Source organism: Chanos chanos, chromosome 4, assembly GCF_902362185.1.
Source record: "Chanos chanos chromosome 4, fChaCha1.1, whole genome shotgun sequence".
Lineage (NCBI taxonomy): Eukaryota > Metazoa > Chordata > Actinopteri > Gonorynchiformes > Chanidae > Chanos > Chanos chanos.
In genome coordinates this window covers 49,154,124-49,178,088 of record NC_044498.1, presented here as the reverse complement: position 1 = coordinate 49,178,088, position 23,965 = coordinate 49,154,124, and the positions used below count along the sequence as shown (strand labels likewise).

Below are 23,965 nucleotides of genomic sequence, written 5' to 3'. Positions count from 1 at the left end.
TATTAGTTCAGTTTGCATTGGTGGATATCACTAGGCATTGGCCATTGGTTCAGTCTTCTTGGTGCTGACCTCAGAGGTAGTTCCAGAGGGTATGTTGAGCTGGAACTTTGTGCAACAGTTAACCCAGGAAATAATAGTCTTATAAGCAGTTCCTCACACCCAATCATATATATATATATTTTTTTTTGGAATGATAAAAAATGGAAGCGTCAGGGAGTTTCAGGAATGTGTTGCAGTCATCTCTTATGTATGTACTATTCAGAGTTCACAAAGTGTAACCTTGTGTAAAACAGATGGCAAGGCATATGTTCCCCACCTCCGACAGCGTCTTCACGCTTTCCTCTGTGAGGCTGAAAATCTGCTATTACACTCTAGCCTGGGGAGAAGGGACGTGACACAAACCGTGTAAAGCTGTGACTGGGCAGCTGAGATGAAACCACAAAAAAAAAAAAACAACAACAAATAAATAAAAAAATAAAAAACTAGACACTTGAAAGCATTCATCTCAATCTCAATATCAGCGATAAACAACAACAATAATTAAATAATCTCTCATACCACGTACATCAGATTTACATGGTGCAGTTTTGTTTTCTGTTTTTTTGACGTGTCCACGTTTTGATGGAGTTTTGTCTTTCGTCTTGATTTACTTGTCTTGATTTCGTCCTGATTTACGGTAAGTCCAGTTCATGCCCCCTCTCTCCAGTGTCTTGATTAGTTACCAAGAAAAATGTATGAGGATCACTGGGCTTTTTCAGACGAGGATCTTCTCTTTAGTTCCCAGGAAGCATGCTCACAGGTCTGTATGGAGGGACGGTTTGAGAAATAAAAAGGCAGCAGGAAAAATGGAGGGAGCAAAGAGTCCACAAAAGGATTAACTGTACAGACTCTCTCTCTCTCTCTCTCTCTCTCTCTCTCTCTCTTCACTCCGAGAAAGACAGAGACTGAAAAAAAAGGGTTAGGAGGCGCAGAACGGAAGGAGAGAGAGAGGAAAGGTGTACGGTCAATCAGGCCTCCAGGCAGGAAGTGAGTAGAGCCAGTAGCGTCAAGGAGTGAGGCCAGAGGTAAGAAGCCCAAGGCCTGAGGCCAGAAGAACGGTTTCCTCCAAAATAAGCCACCTGAGCTGCAGAAAGGGAGAGCACAAAGAGGAAGCCGTTAGAGACCTCTGCGGAGATCACGCTTCTTCCGATGGAGGGACTTGGGGGTCCGCAGCACAGGTGAAAGACATGTCGAACAGCTGGTAAGATAAGTATCTTGATTTAACAGATGTTGCTGTCTAAGGCTGAGAGGCTCTTGGATGATGAGATGCATGTTTCAAATGTGACCTCCCCTTGTGCTATAGCTAACTGACCAGGCAAAAGGTGAGGTATACTGGTGGCGTGTTGCCAGCTGGACATTCTCAGATGAACAGATATGAATGTAGAGGATGACAGTAATTAGAATGTAATTAGACTAAATAAACTCTAATTAGAAAAAGAAAACACCGGTCTGCTTTTTATCTGCTTAACTGACCGATATGTCATAACATAATAACATATAATGACAGTCTCCTCCTTGAAATTTCCAAATTTGACCTTGTCTTGCGCGATAAGATATTTTGGGATGGAGTACCCGGTTGGGAGTTATAAAAAAAAGAACTTGGTTATATAAAAAAAATCGTGATAGAAATGAACGACAAAATATGAGGCAGAGACCCCAAAACTCACATAAAACGGATTGCACTGGTAGACTTCACAGACATCACTGAAATCTGTCTATCGTTAAACCAGATGTTGGCAGAAGCGCGAAAGTGACATTTCAGCATCTAACTGCACCACACTAAACTCACCCACACATGCCGTGCCCTCAACGTTCGGCTGGTAACCCTGGGTACACTTCTTGTTGGCGCGACACTTGTAGCTCCCAAAGGTGTTGGTGCAGATAGGACGCTCAGGGGGACAGACAGAGGGGAACTGTGTGCATTCATCTTGGTCTGGCAGCAACAGGGAAGGACAAGAAGGATAAAACACTGGGCACTCGCGGGGGTTAGGAAAGAAGCTATTTTTGAGCCGTAAGAGGGCTGGCAAACAGACAATGGGGACGTCACAGGTAGGAGAGCACGAATTTATAGGAAGCCCAAACAACCACAAGGTTAGAGAAGGATCGTTATCTTACCAGCACAACGTCCCTGTTGATTGACTACAAATCCATGTCCACACTGCACATAAAGAAGACAGTGAAGATCTGAGATCTTAAAGCCTGTCGTTAATGAGGCACAGTCTATTAAATATCGCTCAAGGCTTATGGTGACGGACAGACAGAGCCAGTAAAACCACACCTCAATCTCTGCAGCAGGTGTCGTTTCCTCTCCGTCGTATGGATACAGGATTTCCATGACCGTGTTCATGTCACTGGCCTCCAGCGGCCTGGCCACGGAACGCCCGTCCGGCCAATAGACTTCAACACTGGTGGCCACATCCTTCCCTGTCAGAAAAGGAAAGCAGAGAGAGCTTAACCGAGGCTTTTCAGTATTCTGAGAACAGTCTGTCTTTTGTGGACTTCCCACAGGAACTGGGGACACGATGAATGATTTCTTCTCTTTATGCACAGCTCTCAATGGAAAAAATACCAGTCAGGAGAAAAGGCCTCCCAAGAAGCTCTTTGGCTACAGCCAGGTTAAAGTGGGTTGGGGTTTGGCACACTGGAGTCACAGGCTCTTAACAAATGCACACAAATGTACTTGATCTGGACTCTAGGCAGCACAGTGTGCAGTCAAGACCGCAATGGTCATGAACAGTGCCTCACTATTACTGAGTACAGAAAGCAGAGGTCTCTCATGGCTGATTGAGTAGAACAGAAGGTTTCGAGTCAAAGATCTCAGGCTATGGACACAGCAAGGGTTCATTCCACTTAAGTATTAACTTACCAGAAAGACAAAAAAAAAATAGACCTTGTGTTAGACATTTTGAGATGAATGGATACATTTTCACAGAGAAAACATGCCCTTAGTGTTCTGAAAAAGCAATAAACAAAACTTTTGACTGGATCCGTATTAATATCTGGAGGTCTTGGGAGCCAAGCGTTGATTGATTAGTTTTTCTAAACTTGTACTTCTGAAAAATGAAGGGCCTCATCCAAAGCCGTTCATATGCAACAATGGGTACGTCTCCCAGCCCCCTGGTAGCCCTGAGAGAGTGGTATTGTTCTGAACACAACTGGCTGAGCCTTAGATAGATGCAGGCTGGCAGGTACAGCAGTTGGCATGCTGACAGAAGCAGAGGCTAGTCTAAATGCCTGGCGTTGGATGATGATCACCAGAGAGACTCTCCAAGAGAAACACACACGGCAACGGAGGGATGCATAGCTTCAAAGGGCCAAGGGGGTAGGAGAGAGAGAGACAGAGGGACAGACCAGTAGCGAGCAGCTTCCATTACACTCTTTAGTCAAGCATGGAGAGAGCTTTGAGGGGCTTCCCAGTTCTTAATTAAAGCGACATTTTCTTAGGTAAACAGATCCGCACCGGCCAGACCTGGCTCTCGGTCTGCAGGTGCCCCTCAGGAGGAAAACCGTGACATTTCAACTGAAATAACTGAGAGTAATGAATTATACAGAGAAAGCCTATCTATATATCTATCTATATATATCTATATATATATAGATATATATATATATGAGAGAAATAAAATGTTTATCTGTTAATAATTTTACAGAATGCCGGTATCATTATCAGTGAGGTACCATGGTACAGTATGACATATGTTACCGTGGTAGCCACTCAACTGAGCTTTGATTCATCGACTTTAATAGCACGATGGTGACACATCGTTCGCCCGTGTCCCAAACACACGCAAAAAGGCGGACGCTCGCACGCACATACCGTTTCAAACACGTACACACATTTTTACAGACCCTAAGGGCTGGTTCTGTGGCTTCTCTGGTGGGAAGCAGTTTTGTTTTTCACACCAAATTTAGTAAAATCAGAAGTTTAAATTGGCTGGTTATCCCTGCTTCAAATCTCCACAAATGGCTCCCGGATGAGCAGAAAGGGGTCACGTACAGCAGAGCATCTGCAACTCTGTAGTGTTCTGGGACCAGTGCTGTGGTCACCAGCTGCTGCACCTGCACATTTTCTGTTTGTCTCTGTCTCTCTCTCTCTCTCTCGCTCTCTCTCTCTCTCTTTCTCTCTCTATTTCTCTCTCTCTCTCTCTCTCTCTCTCTCTCTCTCTCTCCCTCTCTCTCAGAAAATGTTGTAATAAAATTTTGTATTTTGTAATATCCCAATCATTGGGGATATTACAAAACAATACCTTCCACATGGAGCTTACATTAACACGACAGTCACCTATGACACAGACTCTCCAGACGGTTTAACACAAGTTTAAATCATAGCTCTGTTCAACGTCTTAATACAGCATGTGTTTTCCCATCGTTTGCTGATTCTGACGTTAGCTGTATAAAGAAAAATACACCGTGAATGCAGTTGTACTTCGACAGTTACTGAGAATGTTCATCGTGGACTCAAATGAAAAGATGGTTTGGAAACATTATTATAAATGACAGTAAATAAACATTAAAATAAAAAAACAGGAAAGCAAACAGACGTACCAAGTCCAAAGTGGGCCACAGGCTCCATCTCACACAAGTATCCCGAGCCCCCATCAATGATCCTCGAGTGAGGCCCGGTTTTCTTGGTGTAGACAACCACCTTGGCTCCGCGGGCAAAGGCCCCAAACTGAGTACGTGGAATCACACGCAGCCATCTATTGGACGAGCCCTGTCCCCAACGATCAACGAACACAAAAAGGTGCGTCAACGTAAACGAATTCACGTAAATGAATTGAATTGAGTAATTCATGCCTAGCAGCCATCGAATGTGACCGCACGCTAAGATGAGCAAATGTATTGATGCATATGACTGCAAGACATGATTTGGAGTAAAGACTTCAGTCAAATGAATTCAGTCAAATATTTATAAATAAGTACTTTTGTGATGGTTTTTTAAGAAACGAAAGATAAGAGTTGTGCTTGCAACACTTTTACGCGAGCGTTCCTGCAAGGCCCACGATGCTATTGTGTCTCGTTTTACAGCAGTGTGGGCTATGTTACAGCGGATGCCTCTCCATGTTTTATTCATGCTAGTGATCAGAATTTGCTATGATTCATTAGAGACTAAAGACTTGATAACATACTATGCACCATCTACAAAGACACTACGGCGCCTAGCAAAACACTGTTATCAGAATTACCAACAGCTGGCGGAACTGAAATGATTATTGTTGCGTACTGTTTAATAAACTGCCTGAAGTTCATGAATCCCAACCCATGTAGCGTTAAGCAAACACACTGAGATCTGAGATGGAGGGACACGCTGTGAGGCAGTGGTCACTGTATTGGCTTTTACCTGATTAACCCTGTACACTGAGATGGGCTGGGCTGCGCTTTCCCCGTGAGTGATCAGCAGGTCCAGATGGCCGTCTCCATCAAAGTCTGTCACTGCAGCCCCTGCAAACAAACAAACAAACCAACAAACAAATAAACAAAAACATAAGTCTAAGGGAGACGACACTGAGTCGGAGTGAGCAAAGGGGATGGGGGTATATTACACAACTTCACATCTTCCCAGAACTTTCTTGAATAGTTCATAACTGATTTAACCAAGCATCTAGTCTCTCTTGTGCCGGTTAAAAATTGTTTGGCAGCGAAAGAGTAACCAGCTTTACTTTTGCATTTTTAATATTTCTCTCTCTCTCTCTCTCTCTCTCTCTCTCTCTCTTTTTTCTTTTTAATCCACAGCAGGGCTTCTAGCAGAATAAATTCTCAACATTAACATTCAAAATAAACCACACAGGGTAGACAATAACCCATATACATGACTTTGATTTAATCCCAAATTAATCTAGTGACTCCCCATTGAATAATGAAGGTTCAATTGCATCTAATGACTGTCCTCATTAGCATTGTGTTTAAGACATGTGCTCCTTAATAATGTGAAATATCTTATTTCTCTGAGGGACTCGAATGCCCTATGATGGTGGATCTCTAATGCCCTCCAGTGGCAGACAGAGGATTTGCACTTGGTCTAATCATTTGACAAGTTCAGGTCAACCAATGCACAAATGTTGCTAAAACACTTGTGTTTAATTATTTTCTGTTAATTAAATTATGAATCCATTTCAATTAATTGTCATTTATAGCACAAATGCTTATGCTCTTTAGTTTGTAACAGTTGGTATGTGGACTTTGGCCATACGTTGATTAACTTATTAGGGAAATTTTGTGCGAATGAAGGAGAACAATCTTTAGTCCAGAGATGACAAAGCCAAAGACCAAATGCTTTTTGAAATATGTTGTGATAGAGCCAAATGCACATACCCGTCCCTCGGCCATCTGGCTCAGCCGCGTCTCCCACATTCAACTCCTCGATCTGTGGGTCTCCATGCTCTCTCCGAGACACCCTGTAACAGAAAGAACAAGCATGTTTGATCTCCAGCTTCAAACAGTTCCATAATGCATAAAGAGACCACTTACTTCTCTGATCAAATTACCTTTTCTGTTTAGATTAAAACAGTAGGTCTTCATGAACAGGGGTCATTACTGCTCAGTCATATGCACATAGAAACCTCTACAATGTTGATTTGATTAAACAATATTGAGGACAATAGTTCGTGTTTTGAGTTTTGATGCCAGACAGCCACTTGGATTAATAGAATTAAGCCAATGGTATTTAACAATAATTTGATTTAACAAGCTGATCTCTGGCCTTCAAAGCATTTGGACCGTAGCCTGCGCTCTGATCAAGGGGAAAAGTTCTAACGTCCAGCACATGTCACAGAGAAGAAAGACCGCAAAGTTTCAGAGGGCATTTCCCTGTCAGGTGTTTCTACAGTTTAAGACTGGCGGTTGACTCCATGTCAAGGAAAACGTTTTGAGCTAGAACAGGACTTTTAAATATATATATATATATATATATCTTTACACTGGAAGACACTAAATGTTTCAGTGAAGCACTAAGTTTTTGCTATGGGCGAACTGGCCAGTGTCCTGAATTGGAGAATTTCGTCTCATCTATGGAGAAAGAAAGCAGCTGTTTCTTATTGATATAGCTGACGCAAGAGTCGTCTTCCTTCAGGTCACACTGGGATAGAGTTGTCCTCCGTGTTTCAAACCTAGAGGTTTTTTGTTTTTTTTTGTCTTCCAGATCTTTTTGGATTTTTCCTATAATCTCCACCAGGAGAGAGTGTTTGACCACTGTACGCCTCAAGAAATCTTCTTTGGCACAGAGCTTAAAAACGTGTGATTTTAATGAGGCTTATCTGGCAGAGTTCACTCGCAACGTACAACACAGTTTTACGGAAGGAAGATCTTCATCATCTTAATTTTCGCACTCGTTACGTGTAATTGGTGTCTGGTTTGAATTGGCTTGTCCTAAGATAAGCGGGTGAACAGACACAGAGTCATTCTACATTACCTGAAAAGCCTGTTCGCCGACGGACCTCTGTACGCGATGTTGTTGAAGAAGACCTCCAGCTCGTTATCGTTGTCAAAGTCCGCTGCTATCACCGTGCGTACGGGAGACGGCATGGAGAACTTCTGCGATGCGATGTCCTTTTCAAAAAAAACGACACAACACATGCGGCACATTCAAACCGTACGAACCGGTGTAGACTGAAGAAGAACAAGTTTGGATGAGCAATCTTGAACTCTCCAAAATCACTCACACGGTGACGACAGTTTGAAGACTCATTCTAATCAAGGTTCACGTCCATTCATGCACTGTTAATCAGTGGTGAAGTGGGCTAGGTAAATAAGAAGACAGTTTGAAGAGACTACTGTGTTGTCTGGGTATGTGTGTGAGCGTGCGTATGCTTGCGTGTGTGTGTGTGTGTGTGTGTGTTTGCAGTGAGAGAACTGACTTTTAGGTGAAATCACACAACACTCAAATGCAGGGGAGTAAAGGCAGCAGAAAGTAACCGGTATCTCCCTGCTCCAGTGGCGCAACAATAAATCGAAGAAGAATTATAGGGTGTCCCTGTACTACTCCCACAAGTATTTACCCTTCATTTTAATTATAAGCCTCATAAAGTCTGCCAGAGGAGGTCCTTCCGCTGACCTTCTGCCGTGCGGGGGTGAAGGAGAGGCAACCGCCACCTCCGGACAGGCCTCTCCTCAGTGAAAGGGGAGTAGGAGTACAGTGTCAGTAAATGAGTATTTCTCAAGCGCTGTGAGAGGAATTCATCTATGAATACTCCATAAATCAACTTATTTATTGCATTTGTCATTTGACAAAGCCAGCACAGTGCTGTAAAAGGGTTTTTTTTCTATTTTATTATTTTTTTTTTTTGGAATTGCAATATCTGTTCAATATGTGTGAAAATTAGCTGCAGAGTGAATTTACGATTATGTGCATTTGCTAAGTTGTCTGCATCTAATTATCTGTCTTAAATCTGGTCTTGTACAGTGACTTGTAAGAGACAGTGGGAGTGTGGCGTAATGATGTCTATATCAGCTCAGAGCACGTGGGAGGGACGCAATGATGACCGGTTTGATTAAAAAAACCCGCACTCAGCCTGAAAAACCGCGTGCGCTTTCATCTGCCAACGCAAGCTGCTTGTTCAGCCCAGATTTAATTAGCAATTCAGCGTAGTGACAGAGGCACCTTAATTATAAGTGACACAAGTCCCAGAGGCCCGCTGCACTGCTTCTTGGTTCAAAGGAACTCTCCACAGCAATCCACCCCCCCCCCCTCCCCTAAGACATTAACCCAGTGCTTGACCCCCATAAAAAACCTTAACTGACATTTATCTGTTGGCTAAAGGAGCCTCTATTCACCAGCACTGACAGAAAGATGCCAGTGACGCTAAAGGCGCCATAAATTGACGCACGTGAAGTTGTTCTACGGTTGTTCCTCTGCCCGACGGGATGACGTGATTTTCACGCGCTTCCAGAGCTGACTCCATCCCAAAGATCCCGTTTATGACCCGATATGAGCTGCTCTCATGCTCGAATTTTAATGGGCTCCTATTTATGTCATTTTACTCCAAAGCGCCGGAGTCATTGATTTTCCCATGATAAGCAGTATTACAGATTGCAACACTGATCTTTCAGATTCGACCCACGGTAATTTCACCGGCGATATAGATCAGCAGGCCCGATTATGCCATTGCTCATGAATAAAAAAAAAAAAGAAAAAAGAAAGAAAGACAGAAAAAATGGCCCAAGTGAGAAAAAAAACACCACAAAAAGACATTTTAGAGAAGTTTGCAGAGTGTAGTGTTGAAAGAAGGGGTGTACATTCATAGAGTAAAGGGAGGTGGGCTGAAGATAATCAGTCGTGAGAATGCAAAACTGATTTCGATGCGTTATTTTTGAGTAAAATTTTCACAGATGTTGCGTTACATTCATGGGGTTCAAACTGTGTGAGATTTTGCTAGCAGACCCATCCCCCCCCTCCTCCCCCCCCCCCCCCCCCAAACCCCGTCAGCTCTTTACCATCAGTCCTCGGGCGTAAGGAACTGTTACTGCAGCTCAGTCTGCCGTGTAATCAGGAGAGATCATAAAGAGAGACCGAATGACTTCAGGAGTTTCTTTCCCATCGCTTGGTGTGTGTGTGTGAGTGTGTGTGTGTGTGTGTGTGTGTGTGTGTGTACGTATGTGTGTGTGTGTGTGTTGCATTCAGAAAGAGAGATGAGCTCCAAAGTGTATGGTATGAGTGAACTGTTCTTGGTTCATGCTCTCTGAGCCAGAATAACAAGTTTAAGTCAGAGCCCCCGGTAGCCTAAGAACAGGAGCAGAATGGTGGGGTTTGTGCACAGACAGTGCAACTACAACTTCATTTGTGTGTGTGTTCGTGTGTGTGTCTGTGTATGTGTGTACACGTGTGTGTGCATGTGTGCGTGTGTGTGCGTTTGTGTGCGTGTGTGTGTGTGCATGTGTGTGTGTGTGTGTGCAAGTGCATGCGCGTGCGCACACGCGTGTGTGTGGCCGTTTTCACTAAATCACTTTAACAGTCTTGCTGACCTTAAAAAGCTTGTTCAAAATGTTTTTATGGTGTCGTGAGCCCGAACAACAGTGACCTCTCTAGACTTCTTTTGTTGTCTTCATGTCTTTATCCTTACCTTAAATCGTTGCTTGCGGTTGTTGCTGAGCTGAAGGAAGAGACGATGGGGTCCATTCCAGTTCCCATAAACAATGTCTGTTTTTCCATCTCGGTTAAAATCAGCCAGTGCGACCCCTCGACCGTGCTGGAACTTGTCATCCACTTCTGCAACAGATTATCTCTCAGTTCTGTCAAGGACTGCATATCTATGCAACAGATTAGGAACTTATTTATGCTTAACGTCATTTCATTCAGGCAATGGACAGTGAAGCACAAACCTCTCGTCAGCCGTATGACCTCATCTCACCTGACTGTGCGGCCACATCCGTGAATGTCCCATCCCCGTTGTTCCGGTACAGGAAGTTGGGGCCATACTCGTTATCGCAGAAGATGTCGGAAAGCGTCCGACTCAATATGGGCCCGACCGCGACCCCTCTGCCCCCTAGAGTACAGAGTACAGATGAGCACCATCACCAAAACAATCACAGATGTCATTAAAGCTTTTCCAGCCCATTTCCCTCCAGACAGGCACTCTGCTCCTTTTCTGCTGATACAGATGCTGTCTGCAAACAATCACATTACGGGGAAAAGGGGGAACAGATGTAGCCCGAAAGACCGAACAACTCTGCTTACCCTCCGCACATAACACACTGAGGGCCTCTCTCAGACGTATCTGAGGATCTGACCTTAACCGCCGGGGAGGGTCACATGTTTAACGTGTTTACTCGTTGAACAGTCTGACCTGACACTCAACAGCTCTTCTTCTGGTCTCTGAGCGTACATTCGTATTATAATTACTACCTTTAAAATCATCGAAATTCTCTGCCATCTGTCATTGTCTTAAGGCGTGGACTAATGCGTTTTGTGCGCGTCGGCGTGTGGAAGCCTTCGTCGGCAAGAAAAGCCACCTGGTCAACGACGCTTTTAGTTACGTTCAGAGAAAATCAACATCACCCTGAGAGGGAAATAAATATAAACAAACATACTGGCCATGTGGCTGTTAAAGGCGGTGCTATGTATTCAGTTGTCCTTACAACATCTGACTGTAACATCATGTCTCCTTTTGCCTCTTATACTGCCTGTACCTATATAGTGCCACCTTGTGGTCAAAATGTTTCTCTGTAACCTATTTGGAGGGTAAGGGGACCAAGTCAGGCTTCTTACTTCTATAGAAAACTATCAAAATAAAGGAAATACACACACACACACACACAAATCTGCTGGTGCTAAGCCAGCACAAGCCACCAGAACAGCCTCAGTGCACCTTGGCATTCATTCCAAACGTGTCTGGCACTGGTATAGATATGACAGAATTCTTCCATGAGAAATTGCATCCTTTGGTGTTTTCTTGATCATGATGGAAATGCTCTCATTTGGGCGTCATTCCAAAATCTCTTATTGTGCGTTGCATATGGTTTGCATCGTTTTTATGTTCACCCAATCATCCAATTCATCCTCATCATGGAGCATATGCTTGGTTAAAAAAGAAAAAAAAATGCACTCAAGCACAGTTGGCTCTAGCCAATGATTTCTTTCCCTTAGACTTACACACTGACATGATTGTCACTGAGGCTCCTGCCAAACATGACCCAAAAAATCACCCTTTTTTTTCAAACGTGCTAGGCTCCTGTCTTCTGGTCATGCTATGAGCAAAATAACAGGCGACTCTATTCATTTTATTTATGAATCAAAGCGTAACAGGACATTAAATGACCTGTCGCCCACCTAACTCTGAAGTCGTCATTTGCTGCGGTGCATTGTTTATTTACAGCACAGAGCACAGAGTGCCATGCAACACAGAGTACCGCGCGTTTCTCCTGATTCCAATCTGGGGCCCGTCCACGATTACGTGTCCGGCGCAAACCGCGTTGACTGGAGCGTCAGCTCACGCGGCGTATTGATAAACGCCATGTCCGGCCCATTGAGCAAGTCTCGGGTAAAATACGGCTCTGTCGTCCTTGTGCCTGTGACTTTGAGCACAGTAAACAGCTGAGTGAGCCAAAAACAGCCTGCTCCACAGCAGCCCTGACTTCCAGACTTCTCTCTCTCTCTCTCTCTCTCTCTCTCTCTCTCTATTATGGGCTGCTTTAGCTGATCAGCGTGGACCATAAGTCAGTGCTTCACGGGGCTGATATGAGCCCTGCTGTAAATCAGCTCCGAGGCAAAGAGCATTTGGCCTGAGAACCAGGTGGTTTCACACAGAGAGAGATGGATGTCGCCTACACAAACCTGTCAATTCCCGGACTCCAGCCTCCTCTGCCACGTTTGACAGAGCAATGAGCCCCCTAGACACGTCACTGGCGCTCTCATCCATTTCAATTAAAGCATGTGGACCCACACTCCCACTGGCATAGTGGGCAACGTAGATGCCATAACGTCCTGTTCCCTAAGAGAGTGAGAGAAAGAAAGAGAGAGAGAGAGAGAGAGAGAGAGAGACAGACAGACAGACAGACAGACAGAAATTTAAAGAGCTTTGCCACAGTCTGCACAGTATGAAGTTACAGTAAAAAACAATGACAAAAACTCACTGACATGACATATTCCCTCTGTGCTTTGTGGACGACCTGTTTTGGCTGCTACTAATACTGCTCTCTCTCTCCCTCTCTCTCTCTCTCTCTCTCTCTCTGCCTCGCTCTCTCTCTTTCCTCTCTCTCTCTCTCTGCTTCTCTTCAGGACCTTACTCCTGCTCTTAGGCACCCTTCACCGCCCTCCCTAAGGGTATTAATTTCACACTCCATTATCAGACACATTCCCTGTGGACACAAACTCACTGAGGGAGGCACCCCAAATGAACTTGTTCACAGGACCCGGGAAATGCATCTCCAGACCCAAGAAATAGAAAAAAAAAAGAAAGAAATACATACATATGTATATAAATACCACTTTCTCATGACTGAAATCGTAATGAAGCGCACAGATGTAAATGCCAAATGTACCACATCATACTCTGCCCACTCCACTACTATCATTCTGCGTGAAGAATCTCAGGCTGAAGTATAACAGGGTATGAAGGATGGTTTTGACTGCATCTGTCCTCTGGAGTCTACTTCTCTCTCCCTCTCAGTTCCTAAGGACTTCTCATTGTACTGATATGGGGGGGTGGACAACTTTGATATGAGTCTGTAAACACAGCCGCACCCCCCCCCCCCCCCCCAGACTCCCCACCGTTGGTGCTTGGACATCACATTCATAAAGAAAAAAAAAACAGATTCTTGAAATCTCACAAGGCTTTATATTCCAAACCAACCCTGTTAGTGGTGTGAGTAATGTGTTGAGTTTTCCAAGCCAGCCCACTGTTCTGAAACCATAGAACTCTTTTTTTTTTCTGACTCCACATAACCCCCAAAGGGGATCAAATGCTGTTAAGTTCCGAACCCCAAACCGTGGGCTCACCGCTGCCTTGAGCAAGAAGCGAACCGCTCTCGCCAGGTCGATACCGACAACTTCTTTAAATGGTTTCAGATTTAAAGGGCCAGGCGAAGATCCAGGGAGACAAATTCCTGGAGACGGATAATTATCATCCCAAGCGGATGCCGGAGTCATCACTCTGATCTGTGTCAAGCATATCTGTCATCAAATCAATCAATCCGTCTTGACGTCTGCTTCTCAAAGACAAATGACGGCACTTCCTTCAAGGACAGTAAAAAAGTACAAAAAAAAAAAAAATTGTTGCATTGCAGCATCACCTGCCTCTCAGGCTGATGGTTATCTATAGATACATAACCTTTATGAATGTCTCCATAGTTTTTTTTTGTGTGATCATTTGTTTTGTTTTTACTCCATACTTGGTGATTGTGTGACCTTCATTGTGTCAGACTTAAAGAACTTCAGCATTCAATCAACGTGGCAAGTTTCAAGTCATCAGAATGGTTCAAAGTACGGTAGTCTAAATGGTTTGAATTATTATTATTCAGTCATTCGTTACAAAAACACAATGTGTTTATACACATTTGTGGATTTTTTTTTTTCAGCTCAAAGCCATTATGAGAATGGAATTTAATCACGAAGACACCACCTCAACGCGAGAATCCTCTTATTGCCCAGTCAAATGAAACTGCGGTCAAAAAATCTATTTTAATCCCCAGTCAACCTTTCCCTGAGATGAGTGGACATCCTTCATTTTGTCGACTGAAATGGAGAGCAGTTGCAGAGTCCATAAGCCATTTCCAGAAATATGCTGATCAGCTTATTGTGTTTTGGACATCGTCCAGATCATTCTTATGATTGGCAATTTGTCATGATTTCTACGATTAGACTCTGGTGAAGCACAGAGAGATCACACAGTACAAAACAGGCATGCACAGTTCTGATAATGTATCTGCATAAAGATGAATTTGGGCAACATTTCCAACCCCCCCACCCCCCCCTTGACTCGTATGTCTCCCTGTGAGAAAAAAAAACAAAAACAAATGAGGTCGCGCTTTTTTTCTAATTATCATGCCAGGCGACGTGGTGTTGGAGACAAATATCTCAGCGCTCCAATAACGAACCATCAAGCAGGCGGGGGCTGAGGGGGGAGGAACTCAATGGGATTCATGAATTATCGTCAGTGACGCTGGCAAGCCTCTCTGAGTGAAACATGAAGACAGTAATGGAGTGTAAAATGGCAGCTAACACCCTGCAGAGACCACGCTTCCCTCAGAATCAACAGTCACCCTCAGCCCATTTTTTTCTACACCCAACCAGGGACTAATACTGATTTTTTTTTTTTTTTTTGGCATAGACTGCCTATCAGGGTCCAGTTCAAGAGGCTTTCACAAACTTCATTCACAATGTTCATTGTTCACCCAAAATGCAACATCTAGATTCTTAATAACCCTATGACAATCATTTGTATTTAATGGAAACCATCTGAAGAAACCGTAACTGTATCAGTGAGAGATAACAAATTATTAAACTGAAGTTAATCCACGTCCTTGTTCAGTCTTTTCTGATTGGTGGGTTAATCCACATGCTTGATCAATCTTTTGTGATTGGTGCATTAATCCACAATATTTGGTCAATCTGTTTTGATTGGTGGAGCGATCCACATGCGTGATCAATCTTTTCTGATTGGTAGAGTAAGCCATAAACTTGGTCGCTCTTTTCTGATTGGTGGACAACACAGAGGGTTCATCGTGTAAAGCGAGGTGTTACCTTTCTGTCCACGCAGGCTACCGATCGACCCGCCATGCTATTGGCTACATCCCGGTCGCTATTTATCTCATCATTCAGGAGATCCTCAAAGCGACCATTACGAAACTTGAAGAGCTTGTGGGTGTACGTTGCTCGACCTGGGCAAAAAAGAGAAAAAAAAGAGAGGAATCAGTCTTGTCTTGTTAACCTCTTTTTGCAAATCATCCCTAAAGAACAACAACAACAACAACAACAAAAAACAGGACGGTTCCTATAATAAATCCCACCAAGCTGTCTTTAATAAAGTACTCAACTCCTACAAAATATATCTTTCTTTCCTTCTTTCTTAATCTTCTTATATTTCATGTGACGTGTGACGTGACAAACTCAAAGTTCACACATCAGCGACGGCCTGTTTGTCACTCTGGATACCTGAGAAGGCATTGTTGGTGTTCAGGACATAGATCTCTTCTCTGCCATCACCGTCAATGTCACACGCCGTCACTCCAATCGCGTTGCCTTGACGATCCCTCAGCGCGTAGAATGGGGAGCTGCGGTTTTCTACGGCAATATTGACCAGTCTCTTCTTGCTTTTATCATACTTCAGCACCAGGTTTGGGCCATTGTATCTGAGAAGAAATGAGGAGGAAAAGCGGTAAGGGTTATTTAGCATAAAGTCCCTACCAGGCAGATGAAAACAACAGCTAAGAAAGGTCCATTAAAAGCATTATGAGTTGCTGTTGAAGAGTCAATAGCTCTTAAAAAACCACAAACAACTCTTTTATAAGTCACATAAAACTTTGCTTACACTGGTGTAGTTATAAAACATGAAAGTCAAATTCCAGCCAACAGGCACTCTTGCGTCGCTCACAGAGTGGGCGCCAGGAATAAAACAGTGGGGTGTTTTATACAGGTGAATAGCTTTGGTCAAGAGCTACCGGATCTGATGCAGACGTTCCTGTCATGCTGAGTTTATAATGACTTTATAATCATTGCAGATAGTGGCTCCTCACGTTAAAAATACTCATTTTTTTTTTTTGGTCATTATTTTTTACCCCTGCGCCCTCATCTCCATTTCAGTTGCCTGACATGATAAAAACATAGCTTCAAGCTACTAACAGCTCCAAACTCTATTTCAGAAAGGCTTGACTGCAATTCACACACCGGTGGAACTTTGTGCAATTATGTACATTTTCATCCAGTCAAAAAAACTGGGTTTTTTTTGGGAAACACTATCTGAACACTGGGGCATAGTTGTTGTTTTTGTTTGTTTGTTTGTTTATTTTGTTTTGGGGTTTTTTGTTGTTGTTTTGGTTTGTTTTCTGTTTTGAAGTTGCTATTTCTGGTGATAGATCATTCTCAAGCTAAAAAGTGTAGTAATAAGAGTGTATTTAACAAAAGGTGTTTTGGGTGGGTGTTGCAGTGTTTCTGATATTAAAATGCAGCTAGCGAAAAATGTCTTCCCACATGACGAGCTTACTGATTAAAAATAATTATAAAATGATACGTGATTATAGATGGAGACCCCAGATATTAAGAGTAATATGAAGAGTTAGCATTTTATTAGGGAAGAGTCATTTCATCTCAAGTTTTGTAAATCATAGATTGTTTGTTTGTTTGTTTGTTTGTTTGTTTGTTTGTTTGTTTAACCTAAGAGCAAGGCTGATCACTCACCCAGCCACAAATATCTCCAGATCTCCATCTCCATCCACGTCTGTGACGGCCACGCCGTAGTTGAGCTGGGTTGGGTTGTTGTCGTAGTCAGGGGGTAGCACACTGTGAGTCACACTGCTAAACATTGGCTCAGAACGCTGGGTAAAGACCACGCCCGCCAAACCCCCACACACCAGCAGTATCCACGAGGTCATCTTCACCTGCTCACACGAAATACAACATGAATATTCAGCAGTATATAACATGAATGTGTCATATTTTATTTTGTGTTAGGTACATTATGCGTGTTTTTACTTTAAATGACTACTTTTCCAGCCTAAATCTTGGATTTTCATTCCTTTAAGAATGAGTGAACAGAAGATTTTACTGTTTTACTTTTCCTGTTAGAATTCATCGTTTATCTTTGGGTCTAATCTATCACAGAAAGGTTATTTTCTTGGATAGTGTGCTGTATTGTTTATTAGCCTGAAATAATTCATAAATCAATAACTAAAAAGCTCAGAGTGGTCAGGTATTTTGAAGCGAACAGCTGTATTAAAGAGATTATTTAGGTATTTGCACACCTTTCAGACTTCCTAAATTCAATTCGATTCGATTCAATTTGACTCATTTGATGTGGTTCGATTTGATTCAGTTTAACTCAACTCAATTCAATTATTTACAGAAAACAGACACTATCACAAAACAGTTTGGAGAAATGCCAGGCCAGAATCCTCTGTGAGCAAGCATGAAGTGACAGTGCAGAATGAAACCCTTCTGACTCAAAAAGGAGAATCTGTTTTCCCATGACCATATAAGGACATGATTCTGCGGTTCCCCTCCCTCAGTCCGGGAAAGGAAAACCTCCAGGTGTGTGTGTGTGTGTGTGTGTAGGGCTGAATGTGAGCAACCTGGATGTATGGGATAGTGCACTACATACTTTACCAGCCAGTCCAGTTCACAACCTTTGATTTCTGAATGGTTTCGCCTGTGTTAAAAGGCAATTATCTGGGCAACAGAGCACTCACAGGGTCAGCTTGTAAATATAACCAGTGAGGACAGGCGAAAAGCTAGAATCAAATGAAGAGTTGAGTAATCAGCCAATTTCAGTCCACACACGGTCAATGCCACGGACAGGAAAATCCATACGTGACAGAGAGATTCAAACACACTCCCGGAGCAGTCGTTGCTTACGCTAAAGGTTTGCATGGGTTAAGAGTCTGTGATAGTTTTCCAGATGGAGTACTGTAGAACTTTTTTTCTTCTGCTTCTGCTTCTTGCTTGTGGTAAGAGGGAATGGAAGACATGGGCGAGTGGTTAGCCAATAAAAGACGAATAAAAAGCAGCTGATCAGATCATGTGTGTGTGTGTGTGTGTGTGTGTGTGTGTGTGTGTGAGCGTCTGTGTGGATGCGTGCATGTGTGTGTGTGTGTGTGTGAGCGTCTGTGTGCGTGCATGTGTGCGTGCATGCGTGTGTGTGTGTGTGTGTGTGTGTGTGTGTGTGTGTGTGGTTGTAGGAGGGGAAGGAGAGAGGGGTCAATGGACTGGAGGCAGTTGTTTAATGGGCTGTAATAGCTTGGCCGTGCTGCAGGGCTCTCTCCCAGTGAAAAGTTACCACACTTCCAGGCGCAGGCCAGCAACTGGACAATCACTCTAAGATAATGGCACCTTATGCTGCAATAATTTCTAACTGTAGATCAGGTTCATGTAATTGAAGGTATAAGCACTTTCAGATAGCTTAAGCCCTGGAGTGACTCTTCCACAGCCTGAAGTGAGTAAACACTGCTGTTTACATTAGAAAAACTGCTTTTGTAATTACACTGCACCTATGTACAGTGTCCTTTCAAAACAAAAAAGGGGGGCGTGTGACTTAGGTTCTTGTGGACTTTCTGTTTAATCCTTGCTGAATTTGGGGAAAGTATAAAATAGACAGACAGATAGACAGACAGACAGATAGATAGACAGACAGACAGACAGAAAGACGGATAGATAGATAGATAGATAGATAGATAGATAGATAGATAGATAGATAGATAGATAGATAGACAGACAGACAGACAGACAGACAGACAGACAGACGGCTAGATAGATTTATGCACATATGTATGTACCCTTTTTTTACTTCTTGAATGAGACAGGTCTAAATAAATGGGTGAATGACACTGATATAGAAACAGAGCGTGCTATGCTGTGCAGAGACATAGAAAAGGGCACAGCTATAGTAGGTATGGGTAGAGCACAAGGGCACTGGGGCAATAGGCTGCTTTTATAAGCAGACAGATGGATTTATGAAGATACAGAGTTTATGAAGATTAGTGGAGATATGGTCTTCTTTTTAATCTGTTTTACTTTATTGGAATCACATCTGCTCTTAGGGGTTCAATATCTATAGCAATTTACTCCAAATATTACGTCAAAATCATAAGTAAATAAAAATATCACTGTAAAATAACTCATAACAATGTCCCATAACCCACAGCTACGTCAAATAGCACAACATGAATGTCCTTACACAGTTCAGAAACGATAGCTTCAAAAACAATGTTATCATCAATATATCTTAAAAAGTAACTGAGGCAGTCTGTTGATAAAATGCTTTTAATTAGCTGGTAACACGACTGTGTCAGATCTAATACTAAAAACGAATAAACCACCTAAATATACCAAAACACAATGTGACAATGAATTAATACTGTGGCAAGTTTGAGAAGTTAAAAACAATGTTTTGGTTTTTTTTTTAAAAAAAAGGGGGAATGTAAAACATGCACTGCAATTACAGCACTGCCACACACACGCAATATAACAGAAAACAAAGTTAAATAATGAAGCTTATTAGCAACCTCTTATACTGCAGCTCTCACACTTTCTTTTCATTAACTGTGAACATAATGACTGATGAGGTGGAAAATATAAAACGGGAAATTAATGCATCATTTTATGTACAGTATGGCAACTCCACGCTAATGGGCTGACAGAAGAAAGCAATACAACTTCATGATTTAAATTCACTGTTTAAGCAGAATGGAAATGGAAATCCATTTGAAAAGCACTTGCCTGTGATGTGAAGGAAGCTTATGAAATCGTAAAGGAGGGGAAGGGGGGGGGGGGGGGGGGGGGGGGGGTGCTGCGCTGGGTGACAGTTCAGACAATAGGGTTGGAAGAGTTCAGCTATTTTTTAGTTATTTTTTTGGGTTGTTTTTTTTTTTTAAAGCAAAGTTATCTTCTCACAAACAAGAGGATATTTAATTATAAAGTGTTGGACCCCAGGAGTGTGTTGTTAAAACAGAGGGTTTTCTGTGCACCTTTAGGATATCTTAAGTGGTACTTGACCACATGCGCTACAGTGTTTACACTGACAATGTGACTGTATTTGTCTTGCATTGAATTGTCTGTGGCATGTAAATCCCCCACACATCCCAAATATTCAAAGACACAATCCTGTGAAGCTTCTCTACCTGTCTCAGTACAGAAAGTTCCAGAAAATGAAGTTCATGGGTTGATGTGAATATGATTTCGTGGGTTGATATTCAGGGGTTGATCAGGTGAGTTATTTCTTCAACTAAAAAGTGCAAAAGTTCTAAAAAAAAAAAAAAAAAAAAAATCCTGATCGTTCTGCACTTGTTCCACATAAACACAATAACATTTGGGGAGAAGAAATCTGTAACAATGTCAATTACAATGCGCTCTTGTGGACCAAATACATATACTTGCTGCCAATTAATCAAAGCAGAACAAAACTATCTACAGGCTATCTACAACATATCCAGTGAATAACAGATTTATTTTCCTTTGGAACTAAAGTTTTTTTGGAAGTCACAAGAGAAAAAAAATTGACCTCATCTCGTAAGCATCCTGCGTAAGCTGTCATGCATGCTCAGATCTTGATAGGACTGCGACAAAGCCTAGAATGTTCAGCTACTGCACACAAACCCAGAATCCTTCCTCTGTGAAGGGTAAGTCCCTTCAGTTGGGACCTCTCTCTCTCCCTCTCTCTCTCTCTCTCCCTCTCTCTCTATGTATGTGTTTGTGTGTGTGTGTGTATATATATATATATATATATATATACACATATGTGTATGTATTTGGTGTGGTGTTACAGTAACACCACCAAAAGTAGCATAAAAAACATAAATGCACCACAAATCAAACGTCCCAGTGACAGGAATAATGTTCTTTCTAAGTTGAACTTTGAGAAGAAACTTAATTTAAGAAAGAAATGTAGGTATTGTTATGAGAAACATAAATTCAAACATTATAAACCATACCAACGAATGCACAACATATCTGTCAAGGTCCTCACGCCATGTCTATAAAACTCTTACACCCGGCAAATTCGGATAGACAATGCCACTAAATTGCTTTCTTGTGTTACATCAGGGCAATGAAAAACAGAGACGACATTTAATGTGCTGTTCAGTTTTGTAAAAACGTTTCTGCACACAGCACAGGTAGTCTAGTATAACAGGTAAAACTGCACATTTTAACCGGGGGAAAAATCTGTATTGTCTCCCAAAATATTCACATATTCCTGAGTCGCAAATCCTGCAGAACATGCGCTGTCCCAGATCTATTCAAAGTCAAAATCAGAATGACCGCGCTCCGCATTTCAGTTTTAATCCGTTAAAATACGTCTAACGTTCACGCAGATAAATATGCCGTGCTCACTTTCAAACGTTTCGTTGACTAATTCCGGATAATGCGCGCGACTTGTCTGAAGAAGTACGAGCCTACAACTTTGGAGCTGTCCAGATGCACAGCGCACTGCTGCATTACAGGGTGAAAACGACTGCAGGAGCTAGGTACTTACAGAGAAAAGATGATTGAGATAAGCGTAAAAATCTTTTCCTCCTCTGATATAGTGGGTGCACACGGTCGCTCGTCTCTAGGGTGCCTCAGTATAACCTTTTTACAGAACTTCAGACGAAAATGCTTTATGAAATCAGTAGCATAAGAATTTAACCAATGAAAAGTCCGTACCTCGAATATTTTTAAACGCAGCCAATGGCGAGCTACGGGGGGAAGAGCTATACACACGGAGGGACGGTTCTTTCAACACTTTTGACTAATTATTCATAAGGCAGAGGACCGCCACAAGGGCAACATACTGTATATTACAGTGTCTCAATTGCTTATACTATTCCTGGAAAAATTCATCGTTTTCTTAAATCTTCACACACAATTTTAAAAACTCACATACACCGAATGGTACAAACATCTAACTTCTGGGTCCATTCAAACTTTGCCCTGAGACAGCACACATAAGCGGACGAAAACACAGACTACATGACTGTTACACACTGAAGGGATTAATTCAAGACAGTGCTACCAATATGTTTAGAATAGGTTTTCAGAGCAATAATTTAGAACTTTGGAAAATCACAGCACTGACTATGATAACCCTTTCAGGAACACCCTGGTGAGAGAAATTCAAAACAGTACTGTAAGGCAGATCTTTATTCATCCCGAAGGAGATTCTTGAGTGATAACTATCTCTATGTAAGTGGATGAGGGGAATACTACTGTATATGCATGTTGGGGTCAAAAACCTGACCTTTGAAATGTCACACTGACAAAATATGTAAGGAAGAGTTCGTGCACAGTGAAATACCCGATTTCCAAAAGCTTTATTTCCAAATACAGCAGATGTACAGGTTACTCAGCATCAGTATCAGAATCCGCGTTCTCATCATCCCGTCTCAGGTCTGGGTCATGCCATAATCTCAACGTCACACATTGTCTGCTCCTGCCAGGTAGCGTGGGAAAAATGCCCTTGTGTGCCTTAGAAAACTCTGGATAGACTCCACAGATACATCACCACTGGCGTCCACCATCGCCTCCAGGAGGTTTCGCTGTGCATAGGGGTTGCGGTCATACTGTCCGCAGCCATGCTGAGAGACATTCCTCAGTCACATTCAGAAATGGGGAATATGCCGGCAAAATAGAACGGTGAACTTGGGGTGTTCATTGAACCAGGCGCAAACCAGAGCAGCCCGAAGGAAACTCACGTTATCCCAAATGACAACATATTGGGCTTGCTCTGGTAGCCCTGGCTCCTGTTCCTGTTGAATGTTATTGTGCAGCTGATCAAGAAATTGAAGGAGTTGTGCTGTGTTGTATGGACCCACTTTGACATGGCGGAGGAGGACACCACGATTGCTGATGGCTGCACATAGGGTGACGCTGCCTCTCCTCTGGCCAGAAACTTGTATGATGGCACGGTGACCAATGATGTTGTTCCCCTTTTTGCGCCTTTTTGATAGGTTGAACCCTGCCTCGTCAGTGAAGATGTACTCATGTGGGTCAGCCCTGGCATCCGGCTCAGATACTCTACAGAAGTCAAAAACCACATTTTACTGTACCACAAATACAGTTCTGTAGTGTACTACTGTGCTGGAATGAGAGATTGTGTACTGCAGTTACTGTAACACATTACTGTACAGTACTGTATTACGGTACTATGCCGGAGAGATGGGCCATACTCTACATACTGTAAAAAATTCTGGACAGTATAGCAATTACCCGCACATATTGGAATTGTTGCTCCTTAACTCTGAATTCCTTTCAGAAGGCACACGGGACAGCTGCTTCGTCCTTATGTGGCTCTTCTGAACGATCTGGTCAATGGTGGAAATGCTGATGCTGTCAGTTCCTTGTACGACTACCTGGCCTTTAACTGTTTGGGTTTGAATTTCCCTCAAACGGATGGCATTAAGGGCAATCGCCATATTCACCAGGGCAGACTCCTGCTCGCTGTGAGAAGTCTCCGCCTTCCCACCAACAGATCTCAGATCTGCAAAAATGAAATTTGACCATGCTGACCTATGGTCATCCATTACCGTGGTAAAAAACTACACTGAGAACAAAGTGGAGATTCAGTCTAGATGCACTACAACATGACTCATAGCACAGTCACAACAGGCCAAATTACCTGTTTTCCCTTCTGAAATTATGGACAATGGATGCAACCATGTAACGGCTTAGGTTGGGTTGCACTAGCTGTCCAGCTTCTCTCATAGTCCTCCCATGTATGAGCACATGATGAACTAGGGTGGCACGGATTTCATCCGAGAAGTTGTCTTTGTCCTCGCCCTCGCGCTCGCCGTTGTCTTGTAACTTTGGCAT

General features: G+C 42.8%; 1 protein-coding gene across 1 annotated transcript; it reads right to left on the bottom strand.

Annotated features, from left to right (window-relative positions):
* Positions 1-1,007: 1,007 nt before the first annotated feature.
* On the bottom strand, positions 1,008-23,965 carry crtac1b (cartilage acidic protein 1b). Its single transcript, XM_030772409.1, has 17 exons — positions 23,772-23,965; positions 22,969-23,170; positions 22,576-22,731; positions 16,865-17,064; positions 15,623-15,819; positions 15,212-15,348; positions 12,305-12,461; positions 10,383-10,517; positions 10,095-10,240; positions 7,448-7,584; positions 6,352-6,434; positions 5,381-5,481; positions 4,585-4,753; positions 2,318-2,463; positions 2,155-2,197; positions 1,829-1,972; positions 1,008-1,123 (listed from the first exon to the last, which is right to left on the bottom strand). Exons 1-17 carry the CDS (start codon positions 23,963-23,965, stop codon positions 1,008-1,010), a joined length of 2,463 nt encoding a protein of 820 aa, XP_030628269.1.